Source organism: Morone saxatilis, unplaced genomic scaffold, assembly GCF_004916995.1.
Source record: "Morone saxatilis isolate NCDOM2014 unplaced genomic scaffold, NCSU_SB_2.0 Contig18, whole genome shotgun sequence".
Lineage (NCBI taxonomy): Eukaryota > Metazoa > Chordata > Actinopteri > Moronidae > Morone > Morone saxatilis.
In genome coordinates, this window is record NW_023339740.1 from 18,854,043 (window position 1) to 18,870,032 (window position 15,990).

At 38.4% G+C, this 15,990-nt stretch overlaps 1 protein-coding gene across 1 annotated transcript in view; it reads left to right on the plus strand.

Moving 5' to 3' along the window:
• Positions 1-15,990, plus strand: part of col2a1b (collagen, type II, alpha 1b) — a 47,199-nt gene that overhangs the window by 9,065 nt on the left and 22,144 nt on the right. The window contains exons 9-25 of the mRNA XM_035661963.1: positions 2,093-2,137; positions 3,494-3,547; positions 5,041-5,094; positions 6,071-6,124; positions 6,811-6,864; positions 6,975-7,028; positions 7,324-7,368; positions 7,482-7,535; positions 7,749-7,793; positions 7,997-8,050; positions 11,868-11,966; positions 12,233-12,277; positions 12,588-12,686; positions 12,803-12,856; positions 13,229-13,336; positions 13,690-13,743; positions 15,387-15,485. Coding sequence (XP_035517856.1) covers positions 2,093-2,137; positions 3,494-3,547; positions 5,041-5,094; positions 6,071-6,124; positions 6,811-6,864; positions 6,975-7,028; positions 7,324-7,368; positions 7,482-7,535; positions 7,749-7,793; positions 7,997-8,050; positions 11,868-11,966; positions 12,233-12,277; positions 12,588-12,686; positions 12,803-12,856; positions 13,229-13,336; positions 13,690-13,743; positions 15,387-15,485 — 1,071 coding nt within the window. The remainder of the gene's footprint in view (positions 1-2,092; positions 2,138-3,493; positions 3,548-5,040; positions 5,095-6,070; positions 6,125-6,810; positions 6,865-6,974; positions 7,029-7,323; positions 7,369-7,481; positions 7,536-7,748; positions 7,794-7,996; positions 8,051-11,867; positions 11,967-12,232; positions 12,278-12,587; positions 12,687-12,802; positions 12,857-13,228; positions 13,337-13,689; positions 13,744-15,386; positions 15,486-15,990) is intronic.

A 15,990-nucleotide genomic window follows, 5' to 3' on the forward strand; every position in this document is an offset into this window, starting at 1 on the left:
TTTTTTTTTTTTTTTTTACAGTCGGCTGCTTATGAATCTGCTTGGATGCTACAGTCATGGATGGGTCAGGCGCAGGGAGAAATTATTTGACAGACTCTTTTTCCACCTGAAGACCCATTAAAAAATGTTACCTTCCTGGAGGGGCGTAAACAACTTCCTTACCTGAACCAGAGAAGCATCACATGGTTATTAAATATGGAAACTACAAGATGGACACATCATCATCATTGTTTGTCACCAGGACAGGAGATACCCATGAAGGATTTAAAGTAATCAAGGATGGGAGGATACAAGGAAGACTACCAATTCGAGACTAATCCCAGAGATTTGTTGTATGTTTTTGTCCCCTACTTTGTTAATGGTTTTGGGAGAAAATATAGAGATAAAAAGTCACCCCCCTGCATTGGAAAAAAGAAACTACAACGTTCTGGGTCCTGATGGAAAATGTACACCTCAGTACAGAGGGGTAATTTTATAAATTGGGGAAACAGCCATTGTTGGTTATTATATTTCAAGCCCATGAAAAACTGCTGCTGCTGTCGGCTAGCTGGCATGGCTGTGATGGAGTGAGGAGCACACTGGGAGCTATTTTGGTTTAGGGAACCGCAGAGCAGCTTGGCAGTGTCTCAGCCCAACAGAGGTTTGAGACACCAGGATGAGGGTGGGTGTTGGGGGGGCAGCTGGATTTGATCAGATCCCCTCAGTTAGCAGCAGTCTGTGTGGCTTCACTCCTACTGCCTGTCCTTCAACATGTCTGTATGAGAGCTCGCCACAATACTGGGTCCTTTTTTGAAGCCAGCCCACATTTACTTTGGCGTTTGCCAGCCTGCTGGGGGAGAGAGCAGTGAAAGAACAGACTGCTGTTAAATCTCAAATGAAGCTTATAACCCCTTATACACCTACTTGGAACTCCAACTCATATCCGTACACCTACATATCAAACACACGAACAACGCTCTTACTCAAATGTATGCACACACACATAAGCACACATATGCATGTCCCTCAAACACACATTCAGAAGTCCTGAAGATTATATAGAGCCCCATTGATACGTTTCTACCCGCTGTGGTAAAGGCTTCCCACACTCGATGAAAAGTGACTTTCATTCGCTTCTGAGGGCCACTGTGTCGTGCTGTGACGTTTTCTTTGGCTGCCATCCCTGACTTTTTTAAGTATAACCATGATGCTAAAATGTGGGTTTATAAAAGCGAGCCTACTGAAAGGAATATGTTTTTATCCAACAGGAAAGCTGTCACAAGTAATCTGAATCAAGGCGTTTTTTTCACTGAAGAATTTATTGACGCCAACTGTTACAGTCCCATTATTCCTTCTACAGCTGTTTTTTTCTTTGTGTATGTGTGTTTTGTGTGTGTGAGATGGAAAGGCAGACAGAGAAAAGAAGCAAGCAGGGGATTTGGCTTATCACCTCCACAGAATGTGATTTTCTCTTCTTGAGCAGTGGTGCATGAAGTTGAAGTAGAAATTACTTTGGCATGTGACTTCAACCAGAAGGTCTCACAGAGCAGATTAAGGTTCAGACAGAGAGAATTTACTTGAAGAAATCTCACCGCCTGTTCTGATGCCTGAAACATTTAGGGATGAGACATTTCACTAAAACCAAACAGTTCAGCATTATGTTGTTTTTCACTCCATGTCAAAGTGTCATGTAGAGTTCAAACACTTAAGAGTACAGGACTACCACTGGTGACCTTTGAACTATAGCAACACACAGCAGGTGGGAAAAAAAGCTGAGAGAGGAAGAAGAGGGGTGTTGACAGTGAACAGAGAAGGATAGAGAGCAAGAGAAAATGCCAGTGAGGAATTTCAAACGATTTATGGATTTGACAAGTAGAGCTGCTGAGTTTTTTGTAGCTTTAGGGCAAAGCAGGTGATATTTTTTTTATAACTTCAAGTGGACAAAAACAAGTTCTTTCCTCTCAACACCCACACTCAGAACTGCAAAATATAACAAAAAAATTGGTGCACTAGTTTGTTTTATGTGTTTTTGTAGTTGAAACTGTGTATATTAGTGGAGAATGTGATTATTTGTCATCAGTCTGATGTTGTGTCTCTTGTCTTTTCCCCTTAGGGCCCTATGGGTCCCAGAGGACCACCTGGCCCAACCGGAGCACCTGTAAGTACCTCCTGTATGCCCCAGACAACACACAAGCCGTGTTACACCTGTAGACGAGATCCTGTGTTCGATCACAGACAGGATACTCTGGTTAAATCTCATAATTGTAACATGCTTGATGTTGTGTGTACATATGAAAGATTGTCTACTTCCCCCAAGTAATAACAACAATGACCCCAAAATGACCAGTGGCAATGAAAAGTCCACCAACGTGTGGATGCCACAGGCTGACAGAGATCAGTGTTTACACACAGTCTTATTTTAACTGCGAGTGTCTGCTTTTTTCCGGAGGAAGGTGGCACATGGATACTTTGGTCTCACAGCTGCAGGCTGCAGGGCTTTTTCCTATGCCACAACCCGGACATACTGCTGAACACCTGTCAGTTTACCGTTCACAGAGCCTATGGGCTTATGCCTCCACAAACACACCCAGCCTTTTTTTTTTTTTTTCTCTAACCCGCAACCAAGCTCCACCTGTAGCCCTTTCAGCCCTCCCAGCCTCCTGAGTAAAGCTATTAAGTTGTAGGCAATGCCAGCTGACTTGCCTCAACTTGATGGTTTTACTCACCCTGAGCCCACATTTGGAGGGAAGGATTTTCAACTTGGACACCTTTATATGGTTGTAGATAAGACTCAAACAGGGAAGACTTTGTCTTAAGAGATGTAGGGAAGTAGTGTAATTTTGAGCAAAGCTGCAGTTTGTAACGTAGACAATCAGACAGAGATGCAGCGTGCTACAAAGAAGTAGATTTGTAATAACTGTTGGTGTAGTTTTACTCAATACTGCTGCAGGTGCTTATGTACTTGATTTTGTTGAATGTATATATTCAACTAACTCTTCATTTTAAACTATAAATTAAGATATGCAATTAAATATCTACAAATTACACAGATTTACTACATAATCATATTCATAGTGTGTATATAATTGTTGCCACTCAATGACAGTTGCCATTACAAGATGTATGGCTGCAACTAATGATTTATTTTCAGTCGCTTCAATTAATTGATTGTAATTGGATTTATTGATTGTTCGGTCTGTAAAATATCCGAAAATAGAACACACAAAAAAATGCTTATTTTTGCTCATTTTGCCGGACCAATAGTACAAAACCCAAAGCTATTCAAAGTTGATAAAAACCAGCAGAAATAATTAATTAATTTAAGAAGTTGATACCAGTGAACTGTTTTGAATTTTTGCTCAAAAAATTATTGAAATGGTAATTTAGATAATTGGCAATTAATTTTCTGTTTAATTTATTTTTTAATTTTATTTTTATTTAACCTCCTCTCAGACAATGCATATAAAAAGTTTCACTCTCATTAAACAGCCTGTCTCTTCTTTCTACTTCCCAGGGCCCACAAGGTTTCCAAGGCAACCCAGGAGAAGCTGGAGAGCCCGGACAATCTGTAAGTATCCCACAGAGTCCTTGCTCCAGTTTACACTACACAGTTTATTTAAAATACTTTCTATATTGTAAAGCATAGTATTAACCTCTTCTTCTTTTTTAAATCTCATTCTTTCTCTGCTTTTATGTCTGTTTGACTTTTTAAAAGATGTCAAAAATAGTGTGGCACAACTAGATAATATACATATTATAGTGTAGCGGTCATCGCATCCATATTGTATTTGTTCTTCATGTGGAAACGTTAGTCACTGCTACCTCACCATAGCTATACTACATTCCCATAACGTTTCCTAACACTTTCTAACCTTTCATTGCTCACCGCTAACTTCTGTATCCTTCTGTATTTGACCAGTCGGCTCCTTCAGTTTCAACATTTACAACCCTCTTCAGTCAATGCTTACAGTGTCTCAAACCCATGTTATATTTCTCCTCCAATAATTCCCTACCAGACCAAAGACCCTGCTTTTAGTTTTCTACCTCCTTGCTGCCCCAGCTCTACCCCTCTTTATCCTTACTTACCCCATGTGTAGTTTCCACTCTGACTTACCTTCCAGAAATCAGACTACCCACCCTCCCTTGTCCTTCCCGTTCCCTCAGCAGGTCGGTAATGCAGGGTCTCCCCCTCTGCTGCGTTAATCTGCTCCTGTGGAGTTCACATGTGCAGCCTCTGAGGTGGCCTCTCTTCTAAATGTTCTCCAGTACATCATTATGTGCGATTAAAATCAAGCCTCCTTCCAGAAAATAACTTGACAGTTGTAGAAAGGTCACAGTTTTGGTCGAGTGTTTGTAAAGACCTGAGATAATTTTAGCCTTTGAAATCACACTGAGTCAAAGATGGTGTATTCCATCTGAGCATAAAATTACCAACAAGCTGCCTTTAATTACCTAATTCGGAAAGGAAGGAAGGAAAATAAATATATTCTTAATATGTCATCCCCCTTATATTATTGCAAGTCAGTGTTTAATCAAGTTTTCTGTCTATATTTCCACCTGCTTAGTCAAGACAGACTAACAGAAAAAAGAAAGACAAAGGTCACTTAGATGGAAAAATAGTGACAGAACCAATAGTCCTATCGACACATTAAGTGAGAAAGCTGAGAAAGAAACTGGCAGACAGAAAGAACAAAGATGGAAACATCTGAACTTTGTACTAAGGATTTTGGATAAGGATTTCAAAGCATTTGTTCCAATCTCTTTGGCCTAATCTTGCCTATAAATCCTTCTGATTCTGATTTCCTGTCATTGGAAAATTCTGTGATTAAGAATGGTAACACTGTTGTTCAGGAATGTAATTCAGTTTATGTGCTTTTACACAAGGAGGTTCACCTTAATTAGAAAGCAAGTCTCACTTATACAGTTCAAATGGTAAATAAAGTAATGTGCTGAAGTGTAGAGCTGGTTGTAAAGTAAAAGAGCAGGAGTCTAAATGTTGCCCTCTGTTGGTTACAAAAGGAAACTGTGTCTCACCTTTGCTTGTTTTCTCCTTACTTATAGGGCCCCATGGGTCCTCGTGGCCCCCCTGGACCTTCTGGAAAACCTGGAGATGATGTAAGTGTATCTGTCATAACGTAACTAGGATGTCTGAAAAGTCAGATACATTATTTAGTGAAGCTAAATTACTGTCCTCATATCACCTATTGTGGCTGTATTCTGTAAAATATCTCTGCCGAATGTCCTTTAAACTTGATCTAAAACCACCAGAAAGACAAGTAAATTCTCACAATTTTATTTTTATTTATTTGTTTTAATGATACTATTATATCGCACAGTGTCTCCATTATAAATTGATTTTAATGGTCTCTGTTTGCTCCTCATAGTATTTTTGCAAGCTCAGCTAAATTATTCTAGCTTACTGCTCTACCTTTGTGTATCATTTTGCTCTGAATGTAATTTCAACATCTTGTTGGTCTTTCAAAGTGTTATACAGTGTTCGACATTTTTAGTTTAGTATTATTTCTGCTATACTACTATAGAAAATACAGGATTTGTGGTCGAAGCTAACTCAGCAACTCTGACGATACCACAGTATGTATGCTATTATGGCAATACACTTAAATTATATGTTGTCAGACTGTAGACCAGACATAGAAGTGACCTGTCTTTTGTAGTTGGTTATTGTGACCAAACACAGCACTCATGCTGCACTAATGGAGTTTGCATTAATTACCTTTTTTAGTCTGTGAAATAGCCAATGTGTTCAAATATTTCATATAGCGTTTTTCATTTATTCTGAAATTCTTATTTTCCTGACACTGGGGTCATAGACATAAAAATGTAATTCCTACTTGTAGCCACATGATGGCAGCAGACATGACATGTCACAATGTGTCCACTAGGAGTGCTCCCTCTCACACCAACATTAGCATTAAATATACAGTTCAGAATTTTATATTTTAAAAGGAGAACTTACATGACAGTCATAGATTATTTTTTTAATACAATTTTTACATAATGGGAGCGCCATGGTAGCTCACCATGGGTTAGTGTCTGACCTTTTTTTTAAATATTACTTTTTCTGTTTTAGGGGGAGGCTGGCAAACCTGGCAAATCAGGCGAGCGTGGACCTGCTGGACCTCAGGTGAGATTTCTCAGGCTGTTGATTTTAATTGTGGGGAGTCTCTCTTGATATAATGTAATTAAGTTAAATGAGTTTTTAATATCAGCTCACAGACTGAAGAAGATTCTTTGGTTAAAGATAATCTAATTTGGGGGAACTACACAATCTTTATTTACTTTACTTTAATATAACAGACTTTACATGCAGTTACACTGTAGTGATGCTGTCATTTCAAAATAACATAATCATCTCATCTTGTCAGTGTATTCTTACATTTTACTTTACATTGATTATGCAATAAAGCAGCATAACTGACAGTATTGATGGATTACTAGACAGAGTGTTTCTATATTTTGAGTTCAAACCTGTAAATTACTTTCATTATAATTATGTTATGAGTTTCAGTTGGAGTCATTTATCATCTCAAGCCAAGAATCAGAGCTTTTTTATTTGGTCTGAAGATCCCATGTGGCCCGTATTACCGGGAGCCAAACCTAGACTAAAGTTTTGCTTTCAATAGATAATTACAATTTAATGGAAATAACTTTAAAACACATTTTAGTGTTTGGGGGAAATCTGCCTCGATGTAACCTGTTCCATCCAGTGGAGGAAGTCTTGATAGCAAAATTATTCTACACTCTTAGCTTCGTCTTCTTTGCCTTTGCTGTGAATTAATCTCTTGCATCATCTCTCCTGTTGTATCACAGGGAGCTCGTGGATTCCCAGGAACTCCTGGCCTGCCTGGCATCAAAGGACACAGAGTGAGTGTGTTTGTTGTCTATAAATGATTCCAGGAAAATTTGGTTATTAATTGTGTTGCGTTCTTATATTCATTTTTATAACTGTGTACCGTCTCTGCTCTGTTTTTTAGGGTTATCCAGGTCTTGATGGTGCAAAGGGAGAGACTGGCGCTGTTGGGTCTAAGGTAGGATTTTATTCTGTGTGTGTATCCACTGTGTCCTTGTTAATTAAGGCACCACTTCACTGTTTGTGTATGTCTCTCCATGTTGACGGTGGTGAATCAAGTAAAAGTAAAATAACTACTGGTATGAGGTGATTTTTCATTGATAGTTAATTGGTGTTAGTTAATAAGTGTTCCACCAAACTACAATGTATACAGACTCAAGGAGGAGTAGCTGTTGCCAAGATTACTAACCATAGGTTGCTTATTTAAGGTTGCCTTGCCATACTAACAGCTAGATGTTGTTTCCTCCCTTTAGGGTGAGTCTGGTGCTCCTGGAGAGAATGGCGCTCCTGGACCGATGGTGTGTACCTCTTGACATTACAACAACACGTGAAAACAAAAAAAAAATCTATAATCCAGTCTAATTTATAACAGTAAACTGATTGTTTCTTCTCCTCCCCCTCACCCATGCAGGGACCTCGTGGTTTGCCTGGTGAGAGAGGACGTCCTGGACCCAGTGGAGCTGCTGTGAGTGTCATCTTCTTATCTAAAACTTGGATTATATGCTTTTCTTTGCTTTATTAGTTTCTACTACAGAGCTTGGGAGCATATTTTTACAGTTTACTGTAATTCAAAGGTAGTGTCCTGATTTGTGTAAAAGTATTTATGTCCCATTAATAATAAAAACATATAGGACCGAAGGTTTTGATGCCATGTGCTGATAATGTGTTGTTTATGCAGGGAGCACGTGGAAATGATGGCTTGCCCGGTCCTGCTGGTCCCCCAGTAAGTATAATTAGTCTCATTTAATTTATTTTCATCAGTTTTTTGTTTGTTTTTTCGTTTTCATCATTTGCTTTGAGTAAGAAATACTGTAGATGAAATCCATCCTCACTTCTCCACATAAAACCCCCGACTGCAGTATGATAGTAACCTCTACACCTGGATGATTAACAGCTGAGCTGACAGACTGTCTTTTTTCTCTGTAGGGCCCTGTCGGTCCTTCTGGAGCTCCAGGCTTCCCTGGCTCTCCTGGTTCAAAGGTGAGTCACAAGTTACCTAAATAATACCCCAACTTTCTCTTCATCTTCACGCTACACTGTGACTGTGTTGTCTGTATCTGTCCCTTCATTTCTATGAGAAAAGTTAATAGCCAACATAATGGTCCTCTTAAGTTGGACTTTTTCTCTAAAAAAAAAACAGCTGTTTGTCTAACAGGTGCAAAAATGTGTTTTATGTGAATTCTGTGTTGTTGGAATAAGACTTTATTGAATCAAATAAAAAAGTTAATATCTCAGAAAATGGCGGCACACAGCTCAAGGAGGATTTTGTGGGGAGAAGTTGAAATGCTTTAGTGAAATCGGAGAGAGAGCTGGTCTGCATTGAAAAGTGCTTTAAGCTTTCATCTGTGCGGAAAATAAGGGAGGAGGGGGTTTAAACGTGTTATTCTCCCTCTCTCACTCTCTCTCACTGTCTTTTTCTTCTTTTCCCTCTCTGCTTTCCATGTGATTTATTCCTCCTGCATGGCAGACATGCTCAGTTCTGTGCTTGAGGGCCCAGTGCTGGTGGTTTACTTTTCTTCTGTAAGCCCCTTGATAGTTTGGGAAATCTTTTAGGAATTACAAGTGGAGTATCTCTTTACAAAATCCAGGAGTTACCCCTTGAAGTAATCAAGGCAAACTCAGCTCAAGATGTGAAAATGTGTGTATGTGTGTGTGTTTATTTGCTGTATCATCTTACACCCTTAAACATTTTATGTTGGTCTACAGGAGAGTTTGTGAACCTGTGTGTGAATGTGTGTTTTTGTGCGACTTTGTAATATTCTATTCATGGGAAGTGTCCCATGGTGAGGAATGTTAAAATCTCATTTTGTTATTGTACTGTACCTTCAGGAGCCTGCCTGAGTGCTCATGAAATGCAGCCACATTTTAGTCTCTTCCTCTTTGAGCAATGCTGTGCAGTTAAAAAGGACCCAAGACTAACACAATAAAAGAGCTAGCAAGACTGAAACAACACCGTTATCTGAACCTCAACTGAATAAACCGTACTCCTGAACTGAAAAGATTTAACCAAGACATCTTTTACTGAGCAGTGATTGAGTCTCAGCATGTTATATTATTTAACTACAGCTGAGCTACCTCTACGCCTCTAAAATGCTGAGAATTTTTTCCATAACTTTAAAGAAACTGGCAGATGCTTCTCCTTTTGTCCCACTTGTCTCCTTAGATTTAGAGCCAGTAAAATATTGGCATTGACAGTAGGCTTTGGGGAAAGAATAATTCAATACACTACACATCACCATTTTCACAAACATTTACAAACTCTATTATGTCATACTATTGAGTCTGCACATTCTACAAAGCTGCAGCAATAGCAAAGGAATGCCATTCACCAACATGCTGAAAAAGCTGCATACCACCAGTATGGTAAAATCTCTGGCTAGTGTTCCTTTGAACGAGTCCTACTTTTATACTGAACCAGAAGGTCTGCAAAACATTATGCACCTCGATTTGGATAGCACACTTTGTAACAAGTCAACAGATTATTTGGTTCATTTAAACGCTACTATTTTATAAGTATTGAAATCTAATTTTAGTGGTGTGTGACACCAATGTGTTTCTGAGCAAAGTAATTAAATAATATTCAAATAGTTAATTAATTTTAATCAGCCCACTCACAGATGTACTATGTCAGTAGCATGTGCAGAGTTAATAATTTGGTGTTTATGCTCTGACCTCATCAGTATAATATTTAGTGAATTGCGATGGACCTCAACCTAGTTTAATATTCCTCAGCAGGCTAAGAAGCAGATAATTATTAACTTACATGTTAAAATCATCAAGGTAATTATTTATTATGAAATGTAGCAGATGACAATACATTGGCTGCACTCATAGTGGCAATGAGTGCAGCAGGAGCAAGATGTCACACATGTCAATACTTTAATTTGTGTGTGAAAAAATTTTTTATGTGAGTGTGACAAAAGTCATATAGGTTCCTATCAAGCTACTAATACAGGGAAATAATGTGAATAAATGGGCAGTGTGCAAGACAACATAAGGTCCCCAAAACAACAGCAACAAGGAGGAAACATGCCACAAAACCAACATATTCCATCACTGTGTAAACTAACAGCATTACAGCTTCACAATGCACAATCAAAAGCAACTACAAGGAATAAATTCACTATACGTAAAAAATGAATACTTTATACAAAAGATCAGAAATAAGCAGGTAGCCAAAGTAGAGCAGCATCTGCAGACAGAAGCACAGAAACGGGGAAAACAGAGATCTACTCATGACATAGTGTAGCCTACATGTTAGCCGAAACAGCAAATACTGTAAAACTTTGGTTTGAACCAATGTTTTGACCAAACTGAACTGAATCACTTCCTGAAACAATCAGCTGAGCTCTCAGTCAGACAAATGCATTTAAAAAGGAGCTAGGTTACATTTGACAATGCCTGAATTAAAAAAAAAACCCTTCACCTTTTATAGTTTTTAATATGTGGTGTCTCAGGTCCTTTCACTGCAAGGGAACAGTGCATGATCAGTGATTCATTCACAGAACGTCCTACACAGTAAATGTGAGCCCTGAGTGCTAGACAGTCACTAAAGAAGTATTAACAAATATTTTATTTAATAATTAAATTTCATCATAATTTACATGCTTTAAATAATAGGGTAGGACTGTTAGTGCAGCTTTCAGTTTGCAAACAGTGTCTTCTAAATCTACATTTTCAATACACTGGCTTATACTTCATAAGCGACCGTTATCAGTTCACTTTAGCAAGCTGAACTGAATGTTCAGCCATGTTTCAGTTGGGTGGGACTACAAGCACTGAACGGTCACTTTTTTAATGAACTGATTCCAATTATTCAGTACACTTAAAAGAAGTGCTTTGGCCATCACTACAGGGCAACACCAGTGTTGTGTCCAAGTCTGTTTCCTTGTCAATTTGTGTTCCCCCTCCAGTAACCTGTCTAAGTTGGCATTTGATGTAGCTAGATAGCAATTGTAACAGTGGTGAATGGAGTCATTGTCACAGCAGGAAGTAGGATTACTTTCATTCAATATAGCTAAACTGTAATTATCGACAAGGCAAGGAGTATAGAATAGGCTTAGGTGGGTGTGTTGTTTGAACTAGTTATTAGTGTCATGTGAGATTAGCAGCCTGAACTGTCAATAATTTGTTGCTTAGCAATATTGATATCTCACATTCAGGTTTAGTATTAGACCCCATTCATTTATCAGAGTTTAAGTTTTCTTTTTGGTTGTTGTTGTTTTTTATTTACATATTTGCAATATTGGGGTGTCTTTAAATGTATACCTTACAATGTAATATTATTTTTTATTAATATTAAAAAGTTTTTTCCCATTATAAGGTAGATTCTAGATAAAAGCGTATGTCCATCTCAGCTAATCCTATCAGATGAGTTCCTCTCTTACATTTCACACGTGAGGTTTTTTTTGTTGATTTCTAACTTAATTTTTTAAAATCTTCAAGCTCATTGCCATGTGTACATTTCTACTTTTAGGGTATAAATGCGTCTTAAGACATAAAGTCTCCAGTCTATTGCATGTTTGAGCACATATTTGATAAAAAGCTATGTAAATTCAGTTAAACTGCTGGTTGAATCCCATCTCTTCTTATTTCCTATTACATGACCTTGTCGTTGTTTAATATCAGACCTGTGTTAGCCTATTGGCAAAAAATAACTGACTTTTTAATTTATATGGGAAATGTATTGCCACCAGCATTCTACTTTTCTGTGGCTTATTTACTGTAGGATTTTTTTTTTAGCTGATTGTCAATTATCATATGTACTTAAATTTCTCTTTGTTCTGTTGCTAACCAGGGTGAAGCTGGTCCTACTGGTGCTCGTGGACCTGAGGGTGCTCAGGGACCCCGTGGAGAGTCTGGCACTCCTGGATCACCCGGACCCTCTGGCGCTTCTGTAAGTGATGCTATAACCATGCATTTAAAACATAGTAAATTAACTATGGCAAAGTATGACCTAAAAGTCATGATACACAGTATGTTGAGGCAGTGCAATGGTTTATTGTTGACAGTTTTCAGATTATAATTCGTACAGAGAACTGAGCTGTAGAGAGACTGTTAATGACAATATATTTTAACATTACACCAATCACTCCCATAACAATGAATGAATAATATGATTGTTGCAGTGCATTCAATTGCTTTGTCTCTTTTTCTCTACAGGGAAACCCCGGTACTGATGGTATCCCCGGATCCAAAGGATCAGCTGTAAGTGTTAAACTCATGTTTGTAATTCTGCCACCCACTGACTGTGTATTTTCCCATTTATTGTACAGTAGAAGTGCAGCTGATGTTTTTCTCACACACTCAGTTTCAGAAGGGATCACAATCATCACTGCACATAATTTGCATGTCTAATACATTTGATTTTAAGGAGAATGAAAGTTACACTGACATGTTATTCGCTTACAGTAAAATCATTGGTCTCCTACTGTGGACTACATCCATTCAGACATGTGAGAGTGTTAAACCAGCGGATTGATATCATGTCTCTCCCTCTCTCTCTCTTTCTCTGTAGGGTGCTCCTGGTATTGCTGGGGCTCCTGGTTTCCCTGGACCTCGTGGGCCTCCTGGGCCTCAAGGAGCAACTGGACCTCTCGGGCCCAAGGGAACATCTGTATGTACTCACTGAATCATTACTTAATTAATCATTCATTTATGTTCCAAATAATAACATGGCACAGAAATGATGGTAACAACCGGCTACTTGTCTGTTTGTCCATTATTGTGTAGGGAGACCCAGGTATTCCAGGGTTCAAGGGAGAGGCTGGACCCAAAGGAGAAATTGTGAGTTTTATTTTATTTTATTGTCCTTGTATTCCCTGATTGCTCACCTATTTAGCTTAATCAGAATACTGATATCTACAGTATCTAGCCAAACAATAAGTGTGCATAACAACCACTTCTGAGATCAATTAAATGTTCTAATCAACAGATTATAGATACTTCAAATTAAATTACATGAACTGACTGAATGCTTCTGAGGGTTTCTCATGTCGACTGAGAAATAGTCATGAGCTTTTCTTCCTGGTGCTGAATTCCTCACATTAATCTTTGCATGTGCAATCGTTACAGTAGTCAAATTAAATTAAATTTCGCTTTTTTTAAGTCTTTTTTTCTTCCTGTAATAACATGTTATGTTACGGATGTGATCTCCAGGGACCAGCTGGTCTTCAGGGACCTACTGGCCCACAAGGAGAAGAGGGCAAGAGAGGACCCAGGGGTGAGCCTGGTGCTGCTGGACCACTTGGACCTCCTGGAGAGAGAGTGAGTAACATCATATTGTTTGAAAACAGGTTCTATTAAATGTTGTTGTTTGTTGCTTTGCAACAATCTGCTAGAGAAGAACACCTCCGGTGTAGATTTATAGATCAGAGGTTGGTCAATATTTTTGTATTTGATTAAGTTTCGTCCCACAAAATTCTTATGGGAATGTTTTTGTCACTGATGAACCAGTGATGAATTGTATAGGTATGTTTATTGCCCATTTGGAGATATTTTCATCAAATTAAATTTAAAATATTTAGTTGGCCCCCACCTGGGAACCTGTATGAGATTCAGGGACTAGATATTGTTCTTATAATCATAATTGTTACACTGTTTTTGTGTTTTCTGTCCAGGGAGCCCCTGGTAACCGTGGTTTCCCTGGTCAAGACGGTCTGGCTGGTCTCAAGGTGAGGTATCATCACAGTTTCACCCGTTCCTGAGAAATTGCTTTATTATTGCTGTAGGAACAGAAAATCTGCTGTGAGAGAGAAAATGAACATGCATGATTTTAGAGGCTACAGATCTGGCAGAGGAAGATAAGGAAATTTATGCAGCTGATGCATCAATAGTCACGGGGGAAAATCTGTGAAAATGATAATTAACGTATACCATCTGCTGCTTATTGCATTTGGAAATTGCTATTAACAATGATGGTCCAATATTCCCATTGGGTTTATATTTGTGTTTGACTGCTGCAGTGAGAAAATAACATTTCTGAATCACTTAATCACAAGGTTGTCACAGGACTTACTGTAAAATTACAGCACCACATATTATAATTCAACTTCACTTAATTTGACTCACTAACCTTTAAATCCAACCAAGGAAAAGATACAGCTCTTACTATTCTGGTAGTGTGGTTAACTGTAGTGTCATCAGAACTTAAAAACCTACCTGTCTAACATTTCGTACGTCTCTGCAGAATTCTGCTGTAGCACTTTTTAGAGAGCCGACAGTTAGCGTTCTCTGGGCTTCAAACTGGCCTGTATAGGAATACGATTTTTCTTTTGTCACTTGCAGTTGAACCTGTGCACGTGTCCTACCATTTTAACACAAACTGGGCAAAAAAGCAAGATAGTTTTCCAGCACTCAGATGCTGCTTCTTTGCATTATTACAATAATTAAATATAAGAGACTATATCCAATTTAGGTAATGTCTGATATTAGTTGTTACAAGACCAAAATAATTGAGTACATGTTAAACAAGTAAAACATTTTAAGGCATATTTCAGCTTCATACTAGCATTTCTCACAGAGCTATAAATCTAGAAATTATTATTTGTGCCATTTATAATAAATGTAAAAACACTTACAAACACAAAGCTTACTGTAAGAGGTTAAGAATGTCTTTCAGAGGCATTCATTTATAAAGAAAAAGACCATCTATCTTATACCTGAAAATATTGAATGGAAATTACTAAAAAACTGAGTCATTAGTCACATCTGACTACACTGTGGTAAGAGAAAAAATAACTGGATGGACATTATTTTGGCAAGACTTCACTGACCATTTTATTAACTCAGTTGTTCCTGATGACATCTCTGAGAGATAATTTGTTACCTCATTAACTCATAATAATATATTCAAGCTATATTGCACAAAGCGGTGTACAGTTTTGATATATTGTGTTTGAGGAAGCGTGTAATGAGTGGATTGCTTCTTCAAGGTCCACACACGAGTTAATGAAGAACAATAAATCATAGAGTGAGATTCCTAACACTCCTGTTTCTTCATCAGTTCAGTGATACATGTAACTCCACAATGTGGCCACAAGATGGCAGCATAGCTCAGAAACCCATCACACACTAGTGACCTACATGTCCCATGTCGGCAAAGGCCAGCCTCTCATTTAACATTATCTCCCCTGAACAATTTCATTTATCCCAAAATGAATCCGTCAGAGTTTAATCTTCTCATCTCCAGCAGGTCAATGAAACTCACATTATTAAAAGGGAAACTTATTTCCTCTGCGGTTTGAGAATTGAAGTGTAGCCTCCTTAGTGATTGACTGAGTGACCAACCCCTGTTTTATTCTCTCTCCTAACACAGGGAGCCCCTGGTGAGCGTGGACCCTCTGGTGCCAGTGGTCCCAAGGGTGCCAACGGGGATCCTGGCCGTCCTGGAGAACCTGGTCTGCCTGGTGCCAGAGTAAGCATGTCCCTTACCTACAGTACCATGGATCTGGATGTTGCTGACCTTCAGAAATGTGCTGTAAAACATGCGGGGAAAAGGAAATAATCAGTGATTTTTAGATGAATTCCAATATATCTTTACTAGGTAAAGCTTTACTATTTGACTTTGTTACCTGTGTAATTGTGACACAGATCAGTGTTAGTACAATACACACAATGTCAGATGTCATCCATTCTTTAGATTTAAGAGAGTATTGTCTAGCTGAAGGTCTGGGAACAGTCCTAATTTGTTGCTGTATTCTTATTCTCAGTTGACCACATTTCTGCTGTCTTGTGAAAACCATGTATCTCTAAAAAGTCAGTTTGTCATGAGCTCAAGGCTGTCTGCCTTCTGCTTTGTGACAATGTATTTTTTAGATAATCAAATTGTTTTTTCAATGGTTAATTTAGTAGAGAATAAGTAAGAAAAAGGACAAAAGGAACACTTAAAGTGGTGCTCCAGTGAGTTAGGAGATACAAAT